Here is a 24,078-nt window from a genome sequence, read left to right on the forward strand (position 1 = left end):
GATTACAAGGTCGTACAGTAATAGTAGAAGCTGGTTATCCTTCAGGGTGAGTGKGGAGTTTTCCACTGTATGATATACATGGGAATCTGGAATTTTTCACGCGTAATAACCTGTTTTCTGTTAATACCCACACATTGATTTGTGAACCCAATGTTTTTAGGTGTTTAGGTAGGACAACACTTACATAGCAGAAAACATGCACTAAGATGAAAATAGTTAAGTAGCTATTTTATAAAAGTCTAATGTGATAGAAACTATTGGAACTGAAAGAGAATGAATTCCACTGGTGAGGAGATACACTGTTTATCTGAAAATGATTCAGTGAAATCCAGGCAAGTATTAAGCTTTCAGATCTGTTTTCCTGATTTTGTTCCATGTCAGCTTGTTCTGCTTGAATGATTAAGTACTCATGTATTAAATGTAAATCATGAGTTAACTATATATAACTTGTATGGTAAATTAGCAAAACTAAACTAAGCAACAARTTTTTGATTAAAATACTGTGTTAAGTGGTCTTCTTAAAGAAGATTTGTATTTTTCAAATTACATGGTTTTGTTGCTAAATTAGTTTGAATTTATGAATATTCATAATATGCTCCTTAACAGTCGAGAACAACTTATGCATAAGAATTAGGTATGCCATCTTTGAGCAAAACTGTGAAGTGTTCAGAAACTTTGAGGAAATGAATGTTCCTTAAATAGCTGAACAGTGATTTCTGCTCTTTCTGATGCTCAGGGTACAGCTGCACAAAGAAAAGCTACTCTAAGACAAATTGGAATTTGAATTTGCGGCGTGCTGGTTACTTAAGAACAACTTTCACATTGGAAATTCCACATTAGACAATCTGAAATATCTTCTTGTGCAAACACTGAGAARTAACCTGCTGTATTCACAAGGAGTTATTGCGTACAAATGAACAGTTGCCCCAGAAGAGCTAACACGCTATAAATTAACAGCAGCACTTACCTTGTATGATTGAATACATCAGCTTCAGCGTTGACTCTATCAACGTCATTCTTTTTTTCTATTGAGAGAAATCGTAGCATTATAAACCTACTTGTGGTTATACATGCCTTGTAAACAGAATGTGTATCATATAAATATTAGTGACTTATCATAGAAAAACTTCACCTTTATCTGAATGTTTCTGAAAAGCATTCGTTTTGTATTTAAAATCAATATATTTTGTTTTCAGGACAGTGTGAAATGTTAGTAAAACTATCCCTGTTGATGACTTTCTTAGAGAAAGCAGATTTTCCTCTGTAGTGTGTATTGCCATCACATCAAGCGTATCAACCATCACTGCTTCGTGCTCTCATATCTTCCTCATCTCAGTGGTATGCTTTCGTTACAAGCCATTTTAAACAGCTGGGCTTGAAATACTGGAGAGAGCTACTCTTGCTACATTGACGACCGTATTCAGGTGGCAGGAGGTGCTGGTGAGGCCGCTGACTGTTACAAAGAGAGAAAAGATGTGATAAATCGGTTGCAAAGGAAGGAGCCTCTGTGAGGTTTTGGCTTCAATATGTGACAATTAATCAGTTCTCRGCTAAAATGCCAAAATACCTAGAGTTGTGAGCTGAGGTTTATCCATGAAATCATCAGTGTAAAGCTGTGATTTACAAAACTAAGAATCATAACCCCCATCAGAAAGTGATTTGCAGAAATCAAGCTTCCAAATAGAAAGGAGGTCATAGGCAGAGAAGTGGTAGTTATCACTTGTATAGTCTTATTTAAAAACTTGATTTGCTACAGTTGATCAAATATTTTAATGTTAGATTTGTGAATTTGTTTCAGTCGAAATGTTCCCAAAGCCCTGCCTTTTCCTTTCATGTTTCTGCACTGAGCCAGGGATAGGTTTGCCCGTGAATCACCTGAGATGAAAATTAAGAGGAAAATGTTGGGAAATCCCAAGTAGATCATTTRAAAATTATTTTGTCAGGTTTGATCCTCTTTCTGGTGCTTTATGGATATTTTGGTGGTGAAAACCACAAGGACAATCCACAAGTAAGTGCTATGGAACCTAAAGCAAAGTTTCCTCATTGTAATTCTTTCGGCTGTAGAAAAACTCTAGAAACTTGAAACTTTGGGTCACAAGAAGTAAATTTCTTTAGCTTGCTGTTTTTCTTTTCTTTCTGTTCTGTAAAGTGTTGTGACCTTTTTTTTTTATTTTTTAAGGAATTGTTAAGGAGAGAATTCATGGTGGTTCTTCAAAATGTATAATTAATGTGCCATACAAACAATCTTTTCACATAGAAAATTCTATTTTTCTATAGAAACAGCTGTAAAGCATCTTATGTCCACTTTCTTGGCCAAAAGAAGGGTATTCTTTCAAATTGCTGTTTCTCAATTACAAGGCTTCTCTCAAAGGCAGTCAGCCTTTGGTGCTGCAGGCATGGCCTGCTGCTCTTCCTTTGGAATGTGATACTTCAATTTTTACCATTTTCTAGTAATGACTGTGGAAGGCCAATGGCAAAAATCCTTTTTTCTCTGCAGAGGATTTTTTCTTTTGGGCTTTTTTTTTTTTTTTTTTAAGTTGTGAAATAACACTTTCTGACTCAGGTGACTGGCATAGATATTGGTATTTTAACCATCAGAAAACAGAGACAGCAAAAGTCAGGACTAATCCATTTCCTATAATGAGGGGTTAAATTCATGACTTGAAGGTTAGTAGGAGGTGATTTTCAAAGTTACAGAAGCTGCTGACTGTACCAAATGCCAGCTCCAGACTATTGCAACTAATGGTGTGGTTTTTGAATGAAGCTAAGGGGGGGGAGAGAGATTTTGAGTAAATGCTTGTTTTCTATGGCCTTGATGAGTGATCTTTGTTTGTACTGCCCAGCTTTTAAGATAAAGATCAAGTTTTAACTTTCATGGTGAGAACCTGGAAGCAGTTTTTATTTATTTATTTAAGGGTTATTTAAGTCTTGGAACTTGAGGCTCATTGCAGAGTCTCCTGCTTATCAGGTTTTATTTTGAATTACAGAACATATTGTTACTTATGCATGGGCATGCAAATGTGATAGCACCTTACTGGAGTCCTTTCAGACAGTTTTTTTCTTCAGGGTAGGAGCTCTGACCTTTCTGAGTATGTCTCAGTTGTATGTAAGCTACACTGCGTATAGCGTTTAAGTAATTTTCGGGTAAAATGTATGTTTGGTTTCATGTTCTAAGGTTTTATGTTATCTTTTGCAAATGGATGCAACTGGAATATTTCATTTATTTCTTTACGTTGTTAGTAATATCCTTTGTGTTCAGCAGAGTTTCACAGAAATATCCAAGAACAGAATTCTTTCTTGCAGGAATTTAGTGTTGCTTTGCAGCAGGACACATTTGACCTCATTTTTCTCTTAGATAGCGTGTTGGCTCTGTGGAGTTAACCAGAGTAATGGTAGTGCAGGTCTTCTGTTCGTTACATTACGGTAATTGGATAAGGCATGGGCAGAACCAATTATCATGAGTGCTATTTCTGGGCACTAAAACTCTTCAAGCCAGGAATGCATTGCACTTCCTGGTCCTAGTTTTCCATCCAGAGTATAAACTGATCTCATTTTAAAATTTATATAGCTAATTGCTTACATTGACCTATTAGCCCTTGGTTCCAAGTAATTGTAGCTATGATGAAACAACAGTATATATTAAAAAAAAAAAAAAAGAGAGAGAAAAGAAAGAAAGAAAGAAAGAAGTTCTCTGAATACAGGGCAAAAAATGATGATTGGCATGTCCTGCTTAAAATTGAAACCTATAAAGACTTATCAGGTTGTCTCTCCTCCTTGCAAGTTTAAAACAGGGTCTGTTCAAAAAACAATTTTGAATATATTCACTGTTTCCTTTCACTTCTTTAATGAAAAGATACTGCCCTCACTTTCATGGTATCTTCTGTAGCTTTGTATTCATGTAAAAACGCATGTACCTGACAAGGAGGCCAGCTGTTAATGTCACCCGTTCTCTCTTTCAAAAGGAAGGTGCTTCTGCCCGAAAAACACAGACTCCAGCAGCACAGCCCGTACCACGACCAGGTAAGGTAACATTGCGCTTTTGTACGTGTGAGCTTCAGAAAAGTTGTTCTTAAATCTGTAGCTGAAGAGTGAGGTGGGAGTCGTTTATGTGGCCTTGAACGATATTTACTGAAAAGAGGTAGTAACTGGTTTGGTTAATGTTTTATCATGCGCAGCTCGAGAACTGAAATGGTCSAAGGCTAGGGGATCGGGTTCGCTCGGAGCTGCTGCCTGACAAGCCTACCGAACGGCCGGACTAGTGAAATCAAAAAGACGAGTGGCAGACTTCTTGTTTATCAGCATGGTAGTTCACAAGTGCCGGGAGCTGAAATGCTTTTGAAATCCAGCTCTTATTTGCCACGCTGCGCAGCATGGATCTTTATCAGCTGAAGAAAGGATAAAATCCTAAAACTTAAGCATTTCAGTTTATTTTTCTCGTCCTTGGTCTTGATGTCCATTTGGAAGATTCCTTGTGAACTGCTAAGGATCAGTGTTAGAAAGCTTCCAGAAGTGCTGCAAGCATTCATAACAAGGTTTATYACTTCTGACAGAATTAGTTGAATTAATGCTAGTAAGTGATAAATTGCACTTAGTGTCCAAGTGCTTCAGTTTAGATCAGATATCTGTTGTAGTAAACACAGCCCAAATATATCGTGAGGGGTAGTTAATGCCCTAAGGAGAACCAACCTAAAAAAAAAGCTAATTTCAGAAAAAAACATATTATTACTTCTATTATCACTATATCAGAAATCATTTATATTTCTCTTAATAAATTATCATCATTACTTCTTCCCGCTTCTTAAGAAAGACTCATACGTACGTGAGATATTTGTAATGGGGCTAGAATCTTAAACTGGACTTTTAAAAATCCTAGTCTAGTAAATTTTAGCTACCAAGTCAATTTTGAACATCAAACTGAATCTCAATTTGAGTTCAGAAATAGAACAATGTAGGTACTTTGTCTCATTTTAATGAGAAATCTGCAGAAAGATGTTTAAAAAGAATGCAAGAGTATGAATAGTATATGAGAGGATCAGTGTTAGCAAACAGCTATGTACGTGTCTGCTCTCAAGTCTACATACTGTAAGAATTTTTGTTTCCGTGAGAGAAAATCTCAAGTAGAAGATATTTAAGAACAAAAAAGGTTATTGCTGTTATAAAGATGTTTTCAAAGGGTTTTCTCTTTTATTAAAAAAAACTGTAAAATTAATATACCTGCTTAGAAGCACTGCTGGAGTGCTTTGTGGTCTTGTTTAGACTACTAAGYGCTATGAGTACATGCCTTGCTAATTCTTTGAGATATACTGGTAGGATTTAATGCTAAGACTTAGTCTTGTAAAAATAGTCTTCCCCCAAAAGCCTGTTTTCATATGGAATATTCTCAGCATACCTAAATGCTGTTGTGCATGGATTTTTCTGTTTGGTTATTTTGGTACTAGAAAGGTCATGCTGCCTGTCATATTTATCTCACTAGTACTGTTAAGTATAATAATGCATCTGGAGCTGACAGACAGCAGTAAAAGGGTAGAAAAGGCAAGAGCAGGAATCTGACTGAATTGTCTTTTTGTGCCTTGTATAGGTTATACTGATGCTGTTCTTCTCTAAGGCCAATCTAATCCGATATCTCATCTCCATATTGTAAACTGGAGAGAGGCATARTCTGAAGAAAGTATATACCGCTTAAACTTCATTCCAAATGAAAGATTTTCTTTCTGCCTGTTCTAGAATATTTTTGATTTTGGAACTTTTAAAATATCAATTGTTCTGTTCTTAATGGTCAGAGTATTTAAAACATGCAGTCTGTGAGAGGATCCTATTTTGCACAGAGAAGCATTAGTTTAATTAGAGAAAATAGTTTTATAATACTGATCTGAAAAATATCAGGTGCACTTTTAATTTCAAATTTTTGTGTGCCTATGTAGAGCATCTAATTTTCAATTAACCTGCAACAATGGCTTAGTGCAGCTCTCAGACTTCTTACAAATGCTTTTTTAGTGCAACTGATGCTGTCCATAAATTTGATCTGTATATTTGTCCATATATTTTTTCCAGGAAAGACAGATACATAGAGATCTAGATTTAAAAAAAAAAAAAAAAAGTTCATGTAGTTCAATATCGTGTCACCAATTATATCTGTGCATTTGACAGTGTCAGGAAAAGATAATTAAGGATATGGTCTCAGTATTTCAACAATGGCAACTATGTGGTGTGAATATTTATACTGTTCTATCCAGTTTGTGAAACAGTTGGTCATAAATAAACATGAGCAAGTTGGTGTTATAAAATTGGAAGTCAATTAATGAAATTTTTCATGCATAGAAGAAGTTAAGACTTGAGATAGTGTGCATCAATCTTGCTACTACTTACTATTTTCTAATTTTTTGAATCAGGATAAACATGTATGATGAGAGTTATCAAACTCAACAGTTCTTTCTTTAAGTTAGTRCTCCTGAAAGCTCTGTTTAGAAAAATGAGCTACAAAATGTTTGGAGGAAGGCAAGTTATTCAGTAATAACACCAAAGTGAAGAAGCATAAGCTTTTCCAACTTTAAACTGAAGTAACTCTCATATTGTGGAGGCCACTGAACTAGGAAACCTGAAATCAAAACTTTTGGTTCAAAAAGAAAAGTTACAGCTATTAATATTGGAGGAAACACCTAGGGAATCCTTTATCTTCAAGATAAGTTCAATTTTTTTTGGTCTTTAGTGTCTTTGGTTTCTCTCCGGCCAGTATTGTTTGCTTGGATGTTTTTGTTTGTTAGCTTTCTGCTCGAGTGCTACCACATTTGTCAAGTTTCATTGTTGCTGGCACCTAAAGAGCTCATACAACTTGGAAATTGCAGTTTAAAGCCAAYGTAAGCTGGACATTCAGATTTTGATTGTAGAAAGATCTGTAYGTGCTAAGGGTTAGCAAAATTCTGAGGTTATTGTCTGCAATAATAAATGCTTACGAAGAGGTGAGGGTTTGTAAAGATRTTGTGAAATTGTTCTTGTGTTGGTTCAGCACGATTGAACTCCAAGATCTACAAGCAGCTTGCTGTTGAAGATTGCTTGCAATATTGGTCAATGTTACAGTGATCCAACCTCTAGGTGTGGTTGGAGAGAGATGGCTAGTTTCAAAAGTAAGCACAGTTGACTCAACTATACTTACATTTTCCAGGCAGTCAGCAGCTTTTTATCTTCTAAAAACTGCAATCCAAATCATAAATCCCTTCTTTTGATATATTGCATCTGTAAAAACTATCTAGTGACTGTAACATGACTCCTCTGTTCTTTCCTGTGAGTAAAAACCTTGAATTGTTGCCTTGTGGCAACACTTGTTATGTATTAGTCATTCCGTCATAATTTCTCCTTTTGTTTTGTGTTTTCTTTCAGTTTCTCAAGCAAGACCACCTCCAAATCAGAAAAAAGGTGAGTCATTTTTAGTTATGTTTTCCTTTTTATTTTTGTGAGAACTGGTTGCACTCCATCTTTTGCTGGACCGCAGGCAACAATATGAGGAAGCAGAGCACTGCAAGCAGCTTTTTATTATTATTATTATTATTATTATTATTATTTAACTAAATATGAGTCACCACCCCAAACAACATTAGAGTCTGGAGGCTCCTGGTACAGGAGTACTTTTTTCTTCCCCTCTCTCCTGAATGAAGACTTCCACCTATGGAACAGATTTGGTACAAGTTTTTAATATTTTTTTCCGTAATTTTGGTCTGTAAAGCAAGAGTTCTATTTTGTTTTTAAGGTACAGTTCATTTTAAAACAGGCAAATGTAACTTTATTATTTCTACAGGATCTCGAACTCCCATAATCATTATTCCGGCAGCCACCACTTCTTTAATAACTATGCTTAATGCAAAGGACCTTCTGCAAGATCTGAAGTAAGTAGCTGATTAGAACATATTACATAAAAGACTGTCTTCAGATACAAAGGTATATCTAGTGTACTAATTAATTAAGAAGAAGTAACTACTATCTCATGACAAATCAGTTTTACAGACCAGATTATAAAGGAAGCACTTACCTCTTGAATAGTAGGGAAAAAAACACTCATATGCAAACGACTTTTTTGCACAGTTGTGACCTCTTCCTTCTGAGAAGAAGGATCTACTATACCAGTTTCTAATAGCTGTAGTGATTTTCATTTATGTAACATCCACACACATACGCCAAATCTGTCTCTGCCTATTTCACTGTGACCTCTCTGAAACTGCGGTCATGCAGTTGTCAAAATGATGGAGACTGTCATCTTGTTTAAACAATTTTTGCCTAACAATCATTGGTAAATAAAGGCCTTCATACTGAAGTGATGAACATTTTTTTTTAAAGTTCACATACAACAGAAGATAAGAACCTTTAAGAATTGATAAAGAATTATCTTTAAGAATTTATAATGATGCAAATTCAGTTTGTTACTGAGTTGCTAAAATCTGTATTTACTGCTTGAGTAAATGCACTCAGTTCTAAAATTTACTTCATTATGGCTGAATGCAATCAACAGTGCAATCAACAATTTATTGTGGTAATGTAAAATTTACTATTACAGTAGAAAGGAAATGTCTTTCTGCTTGTCCAGCAGATCAAGGTGTTCAGAGTTGTGTATCTGTTTATACCAGTTAATTCTTCTGAAAAAGGTAAACATTTTCATGTAGAAATATACTGTTGCCAATTCTGTCGGCCACAGGTCTGTTTAAAAAAAATAAAAATAAAATGGAGAGCTATTCTTTCTTCTATCTTTGGTACTTTGCTTATTTTCTGTGAGAATTGTTTTAATATATATTGCTTCTTTCATGAGTAAGCTGTCCATATTGTAATGCTACAGCTTTCACTGGAGTTGCCCTGGAACTTCTTTAAGCTGGACTGTAAGATACAAAGTGCTTTCTGACCTCCAGTTATTCCTAGTTTCCTCCTCACTGCCAGATCATCGAAGATCCAGTAGACATGCTGGTGTCACTTCTGAAATACTTACTCAGAAAGAAGTCTGACTTTTAATATTACATCAGTCTAGTGAYGGTACTGTAATTGTGTTGACAGAGGAAGTTGCTTGTTTGTGGGTTTTTTATGTTTTAGGAAAAAAAATACACCTGTACAAGCCATGGAGTGTGCTAAAATGTCTTCTTGCATCTATGTAGTTCATCACTTTTTGATACACAAATAGCTATAAAGTGCCTCTATGTCATRTATGGGTATATCTGTGCTGGATTTGCAATGTTTACAGCTCTGCTCAGTTACAATTAACTTTGATAGATTTGCCTCAAGAGAAGGCCAATCCTTCTAGCACAAAGAATGTAATTCAGAAAAAAATAAAAGAAGATTAAGGGGCAAAGGATGACACTGATGTGGTTAACACATATGGAGAACAGAAGAGTCGAGATGAAAGAGCAAGAGGTGTTCATGCATCCAAAGTGCAGTAACAGAATTTAGAAGAGCAAAAATTTAACTTAGCCATGACAGTTCTGGCACTGTTCTAGAAAATGTGACACCTGCCCTGAATTTTCCACCTTCAAGTTTGTTGATGTAGTTGATTTAGAAATGACCACAGGGCTTGTTTTTACTCTTCTGGCATGCAGAATATAGAATGAGCTTTAGAATTGGTTTTTGATACTATAGTCTAATAAAAATGTTGGGGGAGTAGGTGTTGTAAAAATACATCTCAGGTTCTAAGCACAATCAAACGTGTGTTATGATGATCTCYGTTACAGTCCAACACTGGGCTTGCACTATTCTCTATTTACACATTTGGACATGGTCAGATCAGAATGATCACTTTGTCAATTAACAGAAATACTATTTATTTCCTAGTTTGAGTATGAAAAGAAATTCTAAGTAATGTGTGTGGAGAGGGGAATCTGTTGTGTGTTGTTTTGACCAGATTTGGGAGTAGAAATACAGAGAAGCAACTGAAAAAAATGTGGGCTACTGCACAGTCAGGTTTCAAAACGTGTTTCTAGTGTATTGGATGGTTAAAAGCAGGCCAAGTACAAATACATAGTCAAGATGCCAGCTATTATTTTTTTAGCAAATACTTCCTGAGGGGAGCTGTGGGGGGGTTGTTTGTTTTATTTAACACTAAAATTCCTTAAGTTTGRGGGGGAGGTTAAGTCCTGGTAGTGACAAGGTAAGCCTTTCATATTTGCAATCATACAGTAATTTATACTGATTCTTGATTCTGGAGCATGTTTCTTTTATTATACTTACTGACTAGATGGCTGTTTTGCTCCAAAATCTAGGAAATAAAACATACATGTCATAAATGTTCCGTAAGCTGTCACTTATTCTTGTCCTCAGTGTGTATACATCTATGCAAGCATTTCCTTCAATGCTTTCTTTAAGATGGTTATATTTTTTTTTTCTTCTTCCTTGTGAATTTGTTCATTGTAGTTTTTCTTTGCAACATTCAGATGACAATACACGTGTTATTCTGTCATGGAGAAATGCTTTCAAAAACATTCAGATTTTTGTAGTGAATAAAACCAAAGTTACTGTAGTCCAGAAGATAAAGCCACTAAGGCAATATTCAGTTGTACTTCCATCACATAACAGTTTCCAGTTGACTATAAAAGAGAACTGGCAATAACCTAGTGTAAAAATGAGTTCTGAATCATAGAAACTTTAAAAAGTCAAGTAGAATTGAGAATACGTATATGAGCCAAATTCAGGGGTGTCTCAGATATAATAATGGTGAAATGATAGATTTCTTTTAGAACAGCAATAATGTTGCATCTTAGTATCCATGTTCCTCTAATTTGGAGGAGGTGGTTAGATTTATTGCATCCTTATAAAATGTATTTGCCTCTTCATATGTATTTAAAAATGAAATTCAAAAATGTGACCTTTAGATTGATGTTTTTATGAATATTTTATTGGACTGTAGTGTATAATAACAATGTTAATAATGTTATTTTTTTTACCTCCATGTTCTGTAAGAATTTGTTCTTATTTGGTGCAGGTGATATGTTAAAGAAAAAAATTCTGCTTGCTGCTTTCCACCATTCTGTCTTTTGAGATTTTTTTGGTAGTTTTTGAAATGTGGATGGTTTGGGTTGGGGGAGGTGTCTTTTTTTTTGTATTGTATTTTATTTGCTTGCTTTTTTTCTAATGCCAGCTTTTTCAATCCTGACTCCCATTTCCGTTAATTCTGATGAGTGATGAGAAAATCTCAAATAGTTGAATTAAAAGCTCAAGAAGATCAAACAAATCCTCTTCTCTACCCAAACAAAGTTATATAATACAGTTTCTATCTGTTAATATTGGCAGAACAAGGCTTCTAATTTGCTGGTGAGAAAGACTATTAGGTACACTCATGATTAAAGTTGTACCTAACTTCTGAGGTTTTAAGTTTTCAACTTTACTAGAAACGTTTAATTCAGATGTAATGTTTTGGTAGATAACTTCTGTTTTTCCAAAGTAGAACAATGGTGCGCTGTTGTATATAGCACAAAATTGTTTGTGTCAATTAGTTGTGATAGGTGAAATATGTTAATATATTAACTGTTCTTTATTTCATTCAAAACTGTACTGGAGAAATGAATATCTTAATGTTTTTTTTTCTCATAATACCCTAGATGGCCTGAGTGAACTTTTTTCCAGTGTGTCCTGTGTACCATTCTTCTTCATTATTTTCTTTTGAATGTTCTAGTTGCATGTGCACTAGACAGATAAGCATGAGTTAATTTATAGTTTTGTCTTTTGCATAAATAATACTTTTTCTATATTTGCAATACCAGTTAATTTTAATGCACAATTCATAGTTGTTTTCAACTTTTTGCTTTTCTAGTGCAGTTGCATGCAGACACTGGCACATTTCAAAAATGTGTTGTGCCTTCTTTCTTACTATATTTGAAATAGTCTTAAATCATGAAGAGGGATTCAGTTGTTTGTGTAACTTAGGAAAATAAAATTTTTTTCCTTGAAGAGTTATTGACAATTTCCACATGCTGCTTWAAAATGTGATATTGCATCTGACTTTTTTCTAAAATACAATTTTCTCATTGGGTATAAAATGTTCTTTTAAAGGTAGGGGCTGAAAAGAGAAAGATCTGTAATACATTTGGTGGTCACATCTTAAGCATTTTCTTTCCTACAAAGATTCCATATTGAGAATCATGTTATCCCTACTTTCCAAGTATAATTAATTACCAGGGAAGCTAGTAAGCAAATAAGTAAATCTAGAACTTCAATTTCTTTTTCTGTGTTAAAAGAATTCATCTTCGTAACCAGATGAATCATCTGGTTATGCAAAGTCACTTTTATAAATAAATAAATAAATACTTTTGGGGTGAAAAATCCCACCTTTCTTGAAGAGCCGTAATTCTGATGGCTAGAGTTTGAATTCCACAAAGGCAAGAGCTATAAAATTTGCTTATGAAGCAATCATTTCTTAGTGTCTTAGGGTACCCTCAGTCAGTGAAGAGTGAGCTATTGCCACCCAGTAGCCTGTTGCACTCTGGTTTTCCACTTGTCAGTGCATGTGGTAAGATAGGCCGTGCATGCCACAGGCGTGTAGAAACAGCTCTTGCTTTAGTTTTGAGGTGCAAGAGACCTGTTAGTATGACTACTTTCACTATGAAGACATATGAACTGTTATTTTTATGTCTTTTTGCTGTACTGAGTGAGTAGTCATGGAGGCTTGGCATGTTGGAAATGAGATGACTTCTGTGACTGTTGCCAGTAAAGCAGAGTTCCAATAAAGCTGTTACTTTTCCTGTTGACTATGTGAGATAAATTACTTTTGTCTACTGAATGCTTCTTTATTCCCTAAGGTTTGTACCATCAGATGAAAAGAAGAAACAAGGCTGTCAACGGGAAAATGAAACTCTAATACAGAGAAGGAAGGACCAGATGCAGCCTGGGGGAACTACAGTCAGCGTTACTGTACCTTATCGAGTAGTAGACCAACCTCTGAAGCTTATGCCACAAGATTGGTAAAAACAGATTTTCCATTTAAAACTTTCTTAATCGGAAGAATACAGAACTTGGAGAGGACATAAATTTCTATTAAATTGTGTAAAAAGTGAAAGCGTGTATATAAAGATAGATTTGATTGTTACTGTGTAGGAATTTCTTCTTGTTTCGGGTTACAATAATAAGAAATCAAACCTCTTTAAAGATCTTTCTTCATAAATCATAACTTTCAGCATTTTAGCAGTATGAGCAGGGTAGTTGCTTTTAATAGATTTGTTTGAAATATTCCAGAAATTTGAATATGAATATGCCTGTGAGTTTTCCAGTTCTTGAGTATTGGACATACTGTACTGTGCAAGTCACTGAAACATGCTCTGAGAGAAAAATCCCTCTTTTTAGTCATCTTTCTGCATGAGAGTTTGTTGGGCAGGTATAGTTGCAGGCCTCTAACATCTAGCATTATTAATTTTTTAAAAAACTATTGAAAAAGACCCTCTCACAATAAACACTGGACTGAAGTTTTGAAAGTGAATCGGATTYGTTAATTTGGGTTCAAGGATAGAAGCTGACTTGAAGGGAGAGCCCCGGCTGGGGATGTGGAATCATYGACTGCTTTTATTTTAAGAAAAAACTGTAAACAGTTCTTGTCTGTAACCACTTCTCCAATGCGGTAAAAATGTATTTCTCAATGGACACGCGGGAGAGTTTAGTGCTCTGTGCTGCTGTTACTACAATGAAAAGTATGCTAAGGTACGCTGCTTGCCTTACATTAATGCCATCACAGGAATAAAGACAGGTGTTTTTTCCTTTTAAGAGAACATAATGTTTAGAAGTTCAAGGCCATCAACACCTCCTTTTGTGTTCACAGGGATCGTGTAGTGGCAGTGTTTGTCCAGGGTCCTGCTTGGCAGTTCAAAGGTTGGCCTTGGCTGTTGCCTGATGGATCACCTGTCGATATCTTTGCAAAAAGTAAGTTTTTTAGTGTTCTGGTCATTACTTTGTTTTGGGGTTTTGTTTTGTTCTTTCCTCAGCTAATGCCTATGGACAATCTGAACTAGGATGTTTGAGGGAGAACAAAAAGGGCTCAGGTCCTCACGCAGTTGGCAAATGTCATCTTGTGCTCTTTGTTACTCTTCTACTATCATGTATGGAAGCTCATGGAAATCTTATTTTCCCACAGAGGTGTGGTCTTTACCAGAGGTTTTGAAATAGCTACTGTTTAAATTTACTTTCCAAGCTTCTGAAACAGGCAAAAMGATACTGTATAGTATAACACTTCAGAGAGAACAAGTTTACCAGCTTTCTTCACGTTTTAGCACTTTTTTTGAACAGAGGATTAATCAGCTGCTGTTTTATTAAGAATGTTTTACAAATTTGATGGASTGCCTGACAAAATCTTGAAATTCTATATTCAAATTATGTGCTATATGCTCACCTACTTTTATGGTGCAAGGTAAATATTAGCACTGTATTTATCTGAACAGGTTTTTTTTGAGTTAGATTAATTAAGCCCAGTATGCTTTGGACCAGTGTACTACCACTTGCACAGTTTACCAGACCAGTCTTGTAACTGTGACGTGTGCAGTAATATCTAAAGAGAGTACAAGCTTCTGTTCTGTGTTTCTTTGCTTCGTTGTTGCCTTAGAAAATAGACCTTTTTGCCTCATACAGTGTCCTGTGTTTTCTGAGCTATAGAGTAAAATAAAATAAAATAAAATAAACACGCACAACAAGTACACACAAAGAGCCTTAGTTCAGCCTGCCCTCTTCCAGTCAGTATGATGAGGAAACAAGTTTGGTTGGCTTCTTTRTATGTACATCTTTGGTATGTGAAGCAGAAGCTAGAAAGAGAATGCTAGCTGAAAAGTCAGACTGAAGGCTGAGAATGTATCCGTGAATGAAAAAGTAGAATGAGTTGCTCAAGGGGGAACTTGGAGGAGGGAGGAAGTAAAAGAGTCTACTAGCTAAAATGAATGAAATAATACACCACAGGCAAGAATTTAAGAAGAGAGGCTAATGAAAGAAGAAAATAACACTTCAAAATGAAGAAAGAGAGAAAATGGAAATAATGAAAAGCAAAATCAGCAAAAGCAATGTTAAATATTTAAGGTCTAGCTAGTAGTTGCCTATTAGTTCCTGTTAATTTTAACAGTGTGTATATATACATTTATAGATGGCCATAGGAATTGTCATGCCAAGCTTTGGCAACATGCTTAAAAAAAAAAAAAAAAAAAAAAAAATCAGGGTCCTATGCTGAATAGTTCAGTCTGAAGCTACAGACTGCAACACATTTGCAAATGGAAGAAGGATATCTCTCTTCCTACCTGACTCATAAAGGTACATTGAAGTGCACCTCTTTCAGTTTTAGAGATGCTTTCAGTTGCACTAAAGCTAGCTATTGAAAAATATTTTCCTGATAAGTGTATCTCTAGGGCTTTCYCTAGTGACTTTATTCAGAATAAAGCTGATATAAATTGAGAGAGCAGAGGCAGTGTCAGTCTGTTTGTGTTTTTATACTTTTTCTCAAAGTTACCACTTAGACCATATTCAGTGTCTTCAGTAATCTTTCTAAATATGTTTTGGGGTTCTACAGAAATCCATTGTTTCATCTGTGGTTTGCTGTTCTTCATGTAAGCTGTTGGGTCAGTGGTCCTTAACAAAAATTCAAAGCTTATTTTGGGGAAAGAAGGCAGCTATCATAAGTAGTTTCTCAGTAAAATTTGTATCAGACCAGAGCCTGTCAAATTGGTCATATTTCTTTCAATTGCTATGTCACATCACATTTTGTTACTAGAGTTTCTAAAATCATTCTCCTCTGTTTTCTTTCTGGCTGGACTGAGTGTTTAATGTTTCTTATCTCTTCTTCAAAGATAAGAAACAAGTTGCTTATCTTTGCATCTGCAAGTGAACATCTCAAAATTTTGAATTATGTCACTTTAATTAACAAATGTTTAATCTGAATACCATGTAAAAGGTCTTGCTACTAGAACATACTAGTGCACTTTAATACTGATCTTTTTTTTTCAGGTTCAGCAAGTGAGTTGTCTTTTGCTCAATGTTATTTAGCCTTAATGCAGAGGTCCTGCTGGGCAGTCATTAAGTTCTCTGTAAATGCACAGATGCAAGATATACAGATTTGCCTCATCTGGACTTGCTTAAAACATCCAACATTATTTTATGGGGCAAAGATAGTGTATATGTATTCTTGATTTCATTCACAAGGCTTGAAATTTAATTAGGAATGGTATAAGCCAGATGGTCACTTCATTAACTTGCTAATTGCACAAATTGGTAACTTCAGACACCATTCTTCTAGAAAGTCCTAGGTATATCATTTCAAAGAATGCCATGTGTGAGAAGGAGGAGGAGACTGATTTTTATAGYTGTTTGGCTAAAACCTTAAGTGGAGTCTGTGGAACAAGCAATCTGAGCCTGGTATCAGAAGGTATGACCACAATGTGTAAAATAACTAGTTCTTAAAAGTCTGGTCAAATGCTTCTGTTTAACTTTTCCAATAATACTCAGAGTAAGACTGCAGTCTCTGTACCAGTCGAACAAAGTAAGTTTTTTTAATTTGCCTTCATTCATTACTGCAAGATACTATGGCAGACATTTTAAGTGGAGCATTTCCTGTTGAGCCTTGGGATTTTATTCTAAATTATGAGTTCTCACTGAATGTGGTGTAACCTGATCCCAGCTGAAGCTGGTTTCTCGGAAGCCTTTTCTCCACTATTTTATATGATATCTTTCTGTATTTTTACAAAATCTGATTTTAGTGGCCAACAGACCTGGACTGTTAGGTTTAAAAAATTTTTTTTGTCTTTGTTTCTACTTTACATTTAGTTTTAATGTCATAGTTGTTGCCATATCAAAATATACAAAAGTTTTGACTTCCTTGTATGCTTATTGTCTTACCTTACTACCTCTGAGATTCAGTCCTTTGTGAGATTGAGTGCATAATTTCTTCAAAGGTTACAAACCTATACAAAACAAAATGCATCAGATCAATTACCAGATACAAATTGTACAAGACTTAAATACTTTACCTGAGGTTATATCAAGAGTTATAATTTGGCCAAGCAAGCCAAGAGGGATCACAGGAAAATCTCAGTACTCGTGTTAATGCTTAGRTTTTGTATAATCCACATGAGACAGTATTTCCCCAGAGTGTTAATATAATACTATTGTGAGCTATTGTCCAAAATGCTTCATGTGATGTTTTAGAGATGTACTGGCATTCTGCTGTCAAAGCCYGCTACCCAGACTTTCAGGAAGTGCCCAGACTTCTCAGTGGTCTCAGAAGTGCTTTATTAATTTTTGGACAGCCCAGAGATGTTCAGAAAGAACGTCTTAGTTTCCCAACGAAAATGTGTTTGAATTGGCAGCGAGTTTCACCTATTCTCTTGGAATCTCTGCATCTAAAATTAGGGTCTGCCCTTTCACTTAAAACTGTAACAGCATGAGAGCTAGATTTTGGCCCCCAACTACTATATTTAGTTTAGTACCATTTATTAAGCAGTTGACTTTTTTTAGAGACAGGTTTGTTATATTTATTTTTAGACTTTAGGCTGGAAAGAAAGGGGGATATTCTTTGTCAAATAATTAAACATTGTAAACTCATCTAATTATGCTCTAAATGTTTTCCTGTTTCCTGTAGTTAAAGCTTTCCATCTCAAATATGATGAAGTACGTCTGGATCCAAATGTACAGAAATGGGATGTAACAGTGTTAGAATTAAGCTACCACAAACGGCACTTGGACAGACCAGTATTTCTACGCTTCTGGGAAACTTTGGACAGGTACATGTCTTGTTGAAAATCCTTTACAGTCATGCTTGTTTTCTGGGAATGCAACGTTAAAGCAACAAGGAAATATATATAGCTTAGAGAAGTCTGAACAATGTTAGAGTGAAACTACTACTTTTTTGGACTTTAACCATATGGTTAAATATATACCAGTATCCTTGTACTTCAAGCTATAAATGATGTACCTTCGAAGTATAATGTGTACGAATTTAAAGGAAGAGTAGTTACTATTAACCAACAATTAGTATAGTGATTCCCTACGTCCTTTTACTCAGAAGGAAAGGAATAGAGAATAATCTATCTAGCGCAGAGTTTTCCTCTCTCTCTCTCTTTTTTTTTTTTTTTTTTTTCTCCTAGCCCTTCCTGTGGACTGCACTGCAGTTATGAGCTTAAGAGCTCTGCTGCTTTCTTGCTCCATCTCACTTTAATGACAGTCTAAAATAGATGACAAAGTACTTCAAGATAGAAGAGCCATGGAGCATAATCTTACTCCAATGCTCTTGAGTACCCGATACAAGAAGAAAGAGGTTAGAAAAGCTGTGATGCGTGATGAGTTTTGGACTACTGTTCCTTTTACTCTGATGTTAGGAGCCTTCCAAGTACTTAGCACTGCCTCTCATGAGGAGTGAGGGATGGAGTATCACCAGCAGTTCTGTGAAGAGCAGCACTGCTTCTGACCCTCTGTTTCTCAYGGGCTCAGAGCCCTCTCTGTAGAGCAAGTTCCTTGTAATATCTCTCATGCTGTACAGAAGAAACTTCCTTATCCTAAAGCACTTAAAGAAATACAGAGACAGAGGAAGAGCCATATGTTTAATAAATACTTAWTTTTTTTCATGTTGATTCCATAGAAAACTGCTTGAATGGTTAAGAGTGGCCTTCAAAAAGAAAAATCCAATCGGAATTGTCTTAAGTAATTTTGAACATTAAACTTTCTATGGCTTCTGGCTCTAAAACTATATATCTGAATTCCCAGAATGAGCTGGAGTTTTCTTTAGCTTCAGTCTCTCAATGTTAGAAGTCCTATGCCTTGGACAGCATGAATTTTCTTGAGGGGAAAAAAATTTTAGCTGACCCTCCTTTAGTAGAGACAGATAGAGCTAAACGACATATAAAACACTACATCTCTTTTGCAACTTGCTGATGCTCTAAGAAGTTTTAACTGTATTTCTTCTGTGCAACATTATTTCTGAGAGTACAGTTTCTATAACTACCAAAGTAATAGTAATATTCTTTTCTGTTAATTTTGTAGGTATATGGTAAAGCACAAATCTCACTTGAGATTCTGAATTCTTCAGCTGCCATTTATTTACTGGAGTATGGATTGAGAAAAATGAAAGAGGCTCCAGTCTGGAGACCAGAGCTCGCACTATAGGATTTGTCAAGAACTTTGCAAATGAAGAAGGGTCACAGTTTAAACTTTTTATAAAATCTTGTTTGGATGCTTCATGCTATGGCAGGTTGATACCTGTTGTTATTCAGAAGCAAAGGGGTTTTGCTTAAAACTATTTTTTTAATAATGTTAGCCTTCTAGTCTGCAATCCAAATTGTATATTTTGATAGCAGCAGTTTCTTCTCTGTTTTGTTAAATTAGCCACATTTTTAAATAATGTGTTTTGTTCTTCATTAGAAAATAGGTTGATCTTCACTGCAGGTTACAAAGCGTGTGTGCGTGTGCGCATGTGCGCACATTTGTGTGTGTATATATGTGTGTGTGTGTCTATATATTATATATATATTAAAAAAATTATAGACACACTTAGGCACACATAGGTGTTACCAAGGCTTTCTGAACCACTTAGCTTCTGAGCTTAGTTTTGGTTTTCTTTGCTTATTGTTTCAGTTACTGAGAATATTTTGTTGTGAATGATATTACATTTTAGTCAATAGGACTTGCAAACTGAGCAAAGTGAAGATTGTTTTGGATAACTCAAAATGTCAACCTGTATATGTATATTCTGTCAGTCTTTGTTGAAAAAGGGATAATGAAAAATCAAGAACTACTTTTTTGGATTTGTAATGTCCCAGTTTACTAAATCTTTAAACTTTATTATGAATACCTTTCAAGTCATGTTAACATTAAATCTTCATTCTCCACACAAGTCGTTTTATTTAAACTGAAAGTGTGCATGTATACATTCCCACTTACCAAATTACCTTTATATATGAGTCTAAATGTTGCCTAGATTAAACAGTGAATAGAAAGGGAGAGAGTTTGGATTCCGCCCCCCCCCAGAACAACCACCATGAGAAATGCATAATTTTAACTTCCTTACATTTATACCTTTAATATCACCTCTACTATTTTTTGTGATAAAAGTAGCCCATATTATCTACAGGAGTTGTAATTTGCTGATGTGAGTGACTAATTAGAATGGAAAATAAGCCTACTTCAGTTACCAAAGAGTATATCTGCTTCATCTATCGTATGAGCATAATTGAGGCTAGAAAACCCTGATATTTATGAATTCGTGGTATTTATATACCTGTTTAATGACATCAASTGGATGTTAAATACCAGTCAATATACAGAATGATCAAATACTGTAACACCTGCATGGATTTTTCTGGGATAGAAAAGACACTTTTCTGGGATTGAAAATCAAAACCATGTTTTTTTTAATATACTTTACATTTAAGGTTTGACAAAAGTAAATTGTTCTAGCTATTCTTCTTTAGTTTTGCTTTTCATTTGATGTTACCTTCAATTTTAATAAACTGGAAGGCACATCTCCTTCAGAGGCTTTTTAAATTGTATTAAACTTGTGAGGACTGTGAGTTATGATGGTTTTTTGGTAGTATTTTCATTCCTGCTGTACCAAGACTACTATTAAATTTAGACAATTATCTTAATGGAGACTTATTTAAGAAAAGAAAAAAAAAAGAAGAATAACAAAGATTGGAAGAAGTTCACGTGGATTTTTGAATGAGTTCTGCAAAGTGACTGAGAAGAGCAAGCAACGCAGAACATGTTTAAAATATGTTAAAAGTTCCCCAATTTGTGTTGGTCTGTGGAAGTGACTGCTTTTTTCCCCCAGTGCTTAAGCATATTAAAAAATTATCCATGTCGTATGTGAGTGAGCTAAAACATCCAGTGCTTTGTTTTAAGCTGCGCTGTAATTAGAAAAACTGTAGTGGTTATCARCTCAACAGTCACTACCATGAGGAAATGATATGTGTTAGAGTGGGTTGRTTGGTTGGTTKGTTTGTTTTTCTTACTGCTTTAAACAATGTTGCAGGTTTTTTATACTCTGAAATATTTCCAATTAGAAAATGTAACTTTTTTTCAGAATTAATCACTACTTTATGGCCTATGTTAAAAAAAATGCTACAGTGAACAGCAATCTTGCAAAGCAAGTTTTGAAGAAAAGTGTGCTTTACATKCACTGAAGTATACAGACTATACAGTGGTCTTAAAGCATGCAAAGTCCAATTATCTTCTCTCTCTCTCTCCTGTCTTTCACATGTTTTTTAAAAGCATGTGTAATCCTAAGTCCAATGAGTTCAGGAGACAGCCTGATTTTGATGCAGTTCTTATATATACTGGGAGTAACTCCCCTAAAACTAGTGAAGYTAAATGGATGTGAAACTGGCAGAAGAACAAAATCCATGAAATCTTTGTTTAAAGTGTAACATTTTCTATGGATTCAGCTTAAACCTTTTCTGTACTTGCAAAAAGTTTACAACACAAGTTGTAAATTGTGTATTTGTGAAGGAGATGGCACCTGAGTGTGCATTTTTGTTTTGTCAGTCATAAAAGTAGCATTTTATGATAAAAAAGCATAAAATGAGCCATTTTGCAATCAGATTCCTACTGACATTATTGGAAGCTGAATTAGGTTGGAGACCTAGCTTGGTCTTGGAAATTAGGTGGGAGACCCAGGAGAAGAGCTCTCCTGTTGCCTTCCTGAATGTCTGCACATAGATTATGAAACTACTTGGACTTAAGGAAAAAAAAAGAAAAAGCTTTATAGCAGCATTTTGCAGCACAGCTGGGTTTTTAGACAGTATGTTATGCTTGATTTATCTACAAGTTAACATAGGATAATAAAGAAAACCAATACTAAGAACTGGAGAAGCTGTAGGACCAGCTGTCTGTTTTAGTGAACTGTATTCTTACTGTTGAGCAAATTTGATGCTCTGCTTAGAAGTGTATACAGTTAAAATATATCACTTGCAGGTTATTGAATAGTGGAATGATACTAGCATGGGAATCAAATACCAAATAAAAATCTAAAGTGTCACAGCTCTACACTGCTTTGTAAGTACTAAAACAAGATGAAAAGTAGCTTGAAGTCTGCTGTTGGGCTTCCATAGTGTCAGCAGCTGATCATTTCTGTTGGTGGAAAAAATACAGGGGCCAGTAGGGATGTTTGAAATAATGACTTTATATTAAGAACTGAAATACCTGCTGTTTATGCTACTTGAGCTATCTGAGTGCTACCCTGAACAAAGCAGACAAGGTGAAATTTGTCATAAGGCAGTGTAGGGCAACTGCTTTTTAAAATGGACTTGCWTATGTAAAGAAATTGCAGATCAGCATCCTCAACTGAGTAGGCTTGGCTATTTAGTTATTACCTGGAAAATTTTCTAGCGAGATAGTTTCATAAATATGCACTAAAGTCAGTGCTTAAGCTAGAGATAGTGGGTTATGTGTGTTAAGCTGCCCTTGATCATGAGTTCAACTCCTTATTATGTGATATTTRTCAGATAAGCCTTTATCTGAAAACAAATTTGGCTTTGACTTTCATYTGGTATGCAATCAGTGTATGAAATACTACCATGCTCTGCAGGAACCTGCAAAAATACGTTCTATTAGTATAGCTTTCATTCTTTTGCTGGTGAAATATGCACTAAGTTGCTAAGTCTTGCGAACACTATACAGAAAAAAGAAGCTGGTCAAAATTGATGGTTTAGATAGTGATTTTAAAATTTAATGTCATGAATGCATTTTAATTCAAAAGCCATAACTAATGCCAAGTACTTTATTAGAGCAATGTGTTCATGAAAAATTAAAATCCTTGCCTGAAGAAATTGCTGGCCAAGTAAGTTACAGTTCAACTAATCTGTGGAAAAATATGCTACAAACCAGAATCTGTGAATGACATTCAGACTTGTTCATTTGTTACTTAAATGATTTTTTTCAGAGATGACAGCTTTGCTTTCATTTTCTGAACAGAAACATATTTCAGTAGCACTTGCATAGTTTACCTTTCCACTCTGTTGTGTGTTTTTTCTACCTTGAGACTGTTAACATGTGATACGATATTTCTGAGGCAATGATCACTTTAAGTATGAAGATGTTTAAGTGAAGCTCCTGTACTTGACAAATCGATGGTTTCTTAATGGATCTATCATCCAGTGGATGTCTCCTGTTGGGCTGTTACGGACTTCTCTGCAGATCACACTTCTTGCAGCTGTGATGCTATCAGAGAGCATAAGTTTGGGAATAAAGAGATTTCATCAAGCCAAGTGTGTGTAGGTAGGTAGCACACAGTGATAGGTTGTGCTTTTGGATTGATTTACTAAATTTGTTTTTGTTTAAACTTTATAAGATTTTTATAAAAATGCAAATGCAAAGAACAATCTCAAACAYTTGAAACTTTAATGCACAGACTCTTTCGCATGTAAAACTGATATGAAGTGATGCATAAAATCTCTAAGAAAAATGTCAYGATTCAGGGCTTTTATTTGCATCTGTAAATTCACTTTTGCTGTAGTTTGATTTATTTCAACATCAGAAAAACTTGCTTCCAAAGGTTCGTGCATGTATCGCTGAAAATTGCCAGAAGTAAGCTGCAGATGCCTGAAGGTTTGGTAGAAAGAGTTTGTAAATAATAAATTCTGGCCTAACTTTRTAGTCGGTGGACCCAGAATTTACCTGTGTGTTTTTGAAGGTTCCAAGTTAAAATGAAATTTTCAGGAACCCGATGGGGAAAGCCACTGTTGAATGAAAGGAGATGAGCTATTTCTGGGGAGGTTAAACCTTAAACCTCTTGTGGAACYGTCTTAAACTTCTGTCGAATAATATTGCTTTAATAACTGTAAAACRTATTTGGAGATCTCTGCTACTTGACTGACTACTTATGATCTGGACTGTACAATTGACATTTTTGTAGAGTTAATTTATTAGCATACTGTCAGCTCAAGTCTATCTTGAAAAATGTTAGGGAAATATTTGGGGGACAGTTTGAAAGATGGGATATCTTTCTGTGTGGAATAGTCAATGTAGTCAAGAGAGAAGAAACAAAAGAAAGCACACTTCTCTTGTTCCTGTCAATCTGGGCCAACTCTGTAGTTCTGTCRTAGTGAAGGTTTTTATCAGTGGAATAGGATTGAAAAAAATCACTTAAATTTAGAAATATTGCATGTAATT

At 35.2% G+C, this 24,078-nt stretch overlaps 1 protein-coding gene across 1 annotated transcript in view; it reads left to right on the forward strand.

The window, feature by feature from the left end:
• CDC73 (cell division cycle 73) overlaps positions 1 to 23,376 on the forward strand; it is a 99,504-nt gene extending 76,128 nt beyond the window's left edge. Inside the window, exons 11-17 of the mRNA XM_085303182.1 lie at positions 3,963 to 4,020; positions 7,375 to 7,410; positions 7,790 to 7,877; positions 12,759 to 12,920; positions 13,769 to 13,869; positions 17,558 to 17,699; positions 18,955 to 23,376. Of these exons, the coding sequence (XP_085159308.1) occupies positions 3,963 to 4,020; positions 7,375 to 7,410; positions 7,790 to 7,877; positions 12,759 to 12,920; positions 13,769 to 13,869; positions 17,558 to 17,699; positions 18,955 to 18,991 (624 nt within the window). The 3' untranslated portion in view covers positions 18,992 to 23,376. The remainder of the gene's footprint in view (positions 1 to 3,962; positions 4,021 to 7,374; positions 7,411 to 7,789; positions 7,878 to 12,758; positions 12,921 to 13,768; positions 13,870 to 17,557; positions 17,700 to 18,954) is intronic.
• Positions 23,377 to 24,078: the final 702 nt, after the last annotated feature.

Source organism: Rhea americana, unplaced genomic scaffold, assembly GCF_003343005.1.
Source record: "Rhea americana isolate MKP2758 unplaced genomic scaffold, rheAme1 scaffold_198, whole genome shotgun sequence".
Classification (NCBI taxonomy): domain Eukaryota; kingdom Metazoa; phylum Chordata; class Aves; order Rheiformes; family Rheidae; genus Rhea; species Rhea americana.